We start from the raw sequence: 3,142 nt of genomic DNA, 5'->3' as shown, positions 1-3,142 counted from the left end.
GCATTTTAGATTATTAATTTTATAAAATTTTAGAGGTTTAGGAATATAATAAAAGTTTGTTGAATTCTAGTTTATTTCATTAATTTAGTGTTCCAATTAAACAATTTTGAATATTAAGTAATATTTATATTAAATATAAGTTGGATTTTAGTAACAATGTGATGATAATGGTCTTACTAATATGTTCAATGATTATAATGGTCTTAATAATATTTTGTGATAACAAAAGTGTACAAAATCTTTGCAACCTGATGGAGAACGTAAATTATAATTGAAAAGTACGCTTAAATAAAAAAACATTGCGATAAAATTGAGTATAACTGCGACGTTTTCACACAAATATCTGTACACATGCACTCGGAGCTCTCTGGAACGAATTCCGAGCTCTCCGGATTAATTTTAAAATATAGTTTTCCCTTGCATTAATATCCATTTTACTTTGCATCAAGAAAAATACAGTTGCGCTTTTCCAAAATTCGTTGATACAAGACGTTGCCAACTGAACTCAAACCGAACTCGGTTACGAAAATATAATCAACGGGAAAAGAAATGTCCCCAAAAAGGTTCATGTATAATATTTACACGATGTTCAATCCACCAAAATTTTCATAGCATTTCCGGACATCAAAATTTGGTTCTGCCAAATTCTCAGAAATGGCCACGGTTCGGATCCTACGTACCTCCACGGACGTACGAGAAGAGTTACAGCGCTAACAATACAACATGAAGCTCTGGACAAAAATAAGAGACTTCAAAATCAGTCGAAAGAGAGATTAGAATAATCACCGCAAAGATCAGGCCTTGTAGATGCAAATTTTTCCTTCTGCTGCACCGTAACCATGATTTTTCCAGCGCTGAAGAGCTTCTTCTGAATTCTAGACGAACTCAGTAAACTATGAAGCATCTGGTCAGCAGATAGCTTCTTTGATGAAGCTGATCTGTGCAGCGCCAAAGCATTAGTCAGAGCAAGCTTCCTCGCGGTGTCGCTGTTAAAATTTGAAACATGAGAACCTGATCTTTGCAAAGGCAAAGCATTTTCGCTACTAAAATTCGACTTCACGCAAATATTCGCTTTATCGTCGTCGCAGTTAGGGTTTGATTTGAGATCTGGCTCCGAATCGGCGGAATTGGCATAATCTTCCAAAACTCTGACTTGCGCTTGCAGGAATTTGAGGTACTTGATCGCCTCATCGAGCATTCTGGCTGTGTCGAGTTTCGAACCCTGGGGGATCAGCTTCTCCAGGGACCGGATCTTTTCACGGATTTTGCTTCTCCTGTGCCGAGCCGCTACGCTCTGCGGTTCCACGGAAGCATACGGCGGCTTACGGCAGCTCTGCAACTGCGTCATCTGGTTCAAATGCTCCGTCTCCGCCTCGCTTTGCTGTACCAACGCCGGCGGGCATGAAACCCTAGCGGGGAAAGGCAGACATGAAGACAAGCTCACATCGGAAGAAAATTGTGGTGAAGGAGGAATACCGAGGCTCAAAGCCGGGCTAGGAATAAGCAGCGGAGAAACCCTAGGGAGCTTCTTCATTACATCTTCCAGCGTATAAAATGAACTGTTCCTCGGCTGCTCGGCGGAGGGATCTCTATAGCATACCTCTGAGAGACTCGGCTGATTCTGCCAGGCCGGAAGATTGAGCTCCGCGTAGCCGTAATCTTCATCTGGAGAGTCCAGCATGGAAATGAGCTGAAAATTTCCAAACCCTTGCATTTGAAGAGGCAGGGTTTCGAACTCAAATCCGCAGTGCTGCAACTCCTCTTCATTGAAATTGCCGGTTCCAAAGTCAAATCCTCCGTCAGGTCCCCAGTTCGAAACCGGTGCGGTGTTCTTCAGGGCACCATAAAGCTCCTGCTGCTTTACGAGCACCTGGTCGTATGGCCAAAGTCGCTTCTCAAAACTCCCGTAATTTTCAAGCCCGGAGGCGAAGCTGCCGAGCACTTGCGCCTTAAGCAGAGCCTGCCGCTCTGCAAAGGAGCTCATTCCGATGTTGCTCTCGCCATTAACGGGCCACTGGTCATGAAGCCAACACTCCATTAAAATCACTCAGAGAAAAGCTCCACACTATTCTTGCACAGCTCTCTTTTCTTCTCTCCCTCTCTGGAACCGAACGAAGAAGAAAGTGTGTGATATAAATAAATAAAAAACACGATAACGGCTTAGGCTCTATTTTTCCGGGAAGGCGGCAATGCAGAAACGGTTTATACTGGAGTCGGCTTATTCCGTTATGACGTGTAATCCCATGCACCTCCTTCAAAGCTCTCCCTTCAGTGCTGTCCTTTTATTGTACCCTAAAATTGTCTCTTTTACCCTGCAATCATTTGAAATAAAATAACTGTAATTCTGACGTGGCCCAATAGAGGGATCCTACGTGTTAGACTAAAACGCAGCGAATATCGTGCCGCAGTAATTTTATCGTACATTTTTTTCCCCGCCTGAGAAGCGAGGAGTGCAAAAAGAATGAGCAGTCGAATGGTCCTTGTCACGTTACAACGGAATTGCTGACCTGGCACTCAAGGCGGTAAGCGTGCGGGCCCGAAACCCGATAACGGTAGGGCCCACTCAAAATAAATGAGAGGACAATCATTATTTGCCGATTAACATGCGTGCGCGCGCAGTCATGCAGTTTTGCTTTACCGTTTCCGAGTTTCCCCTCAGCTGGCATAAACGTGTGAAATTATTCTACTCTCAATTTATTTAAAAAAAAAAGTATTCTCATGTTTTTTCTTTTAAATAAATGTTGGAAACTATTCTTTTCACTTATCTAACACTATTTTAAAATTTCAAGTTAAATTTAATATTATAATTTTTTCAAAATTATTTTATATATGAGTAAAATTTATTTTAGTTTAGTCAATTATGTTGCTCTTTTTAAATTTCAATTAGAATTGTTTTTTTTTTTAACTTTTATTTATAAATATAAGAAAATAATCTTCTATTTTAACTAATTGTATTACTATTATCAAGTTTCAATTGAAAGTTTTTAAAAGAATAAATGTGGAAAATTATTCTTTAAGTTTAACCAATCACATCACTATTCTCAATTTTCATTCAAATTTTGTGAAGTGGATATATTTAGAAAATGTCCTTTTGTTTAGCTAGTGATGACTCTATTTTTGAATTTGAGTTTAGTTTAGTTTA

General features: G+C 39.9%; 1 protein-coding gene across 1 annotated transcript; it reads right to left on the bottom strand.

The window, feature by feature from the left end:
* Positions 1 to 399: 399 nt before the first annotated feature.
* LOC149553556 (uncharacterized) lies at positions 400 to 2,712 on the bottom strand. Its single transcript, XM_089789919.1, has one exon. It carries the CDS (start codon positions 2,036 to 2,038, stop codon positions 758 to 760), a length of 1,281 nt encoding a protein of 426 aa, XP_089646045.1. The 5' UTR covers positions 2,039 to 2,712; the 3' UTR covers positions 400 to 757.
* Between the last annotated feature and the right edge of the window lie 430 nt (positions 2,713 to 3,142).

This window comes from Cupressus sempervirens, chromosome 6 (assembly GCF_028749045.1).
Source record: "Cupressus sempervirens isolate cs-2001-9-10 chromosome 6, ASM2874904v1, whole genome shotgun sequence".
In the NCBI taxonomy this organism is placed as follows: Eukaryota; Viridiplantae; Streptophyta; class Pinopsida; order Cupressales; family Cupressaceae; genus Cupressus; species Cupressus sempervirens.
Note: the sequence above shows the minus strand (reverse complement) of the source record. Positions and strands in the feature narration are given on the sequence as shown.

Excerpts from the sequence above, each read along its gene's own strand:
- LOC149553556 (XM_089789919.1), bottom strand. The coding sequence starts at position 2,038 with ATGGAGTGTTGGCTTCATGACCAGTGGCCCGTTAATGGCGAGAGCAAC.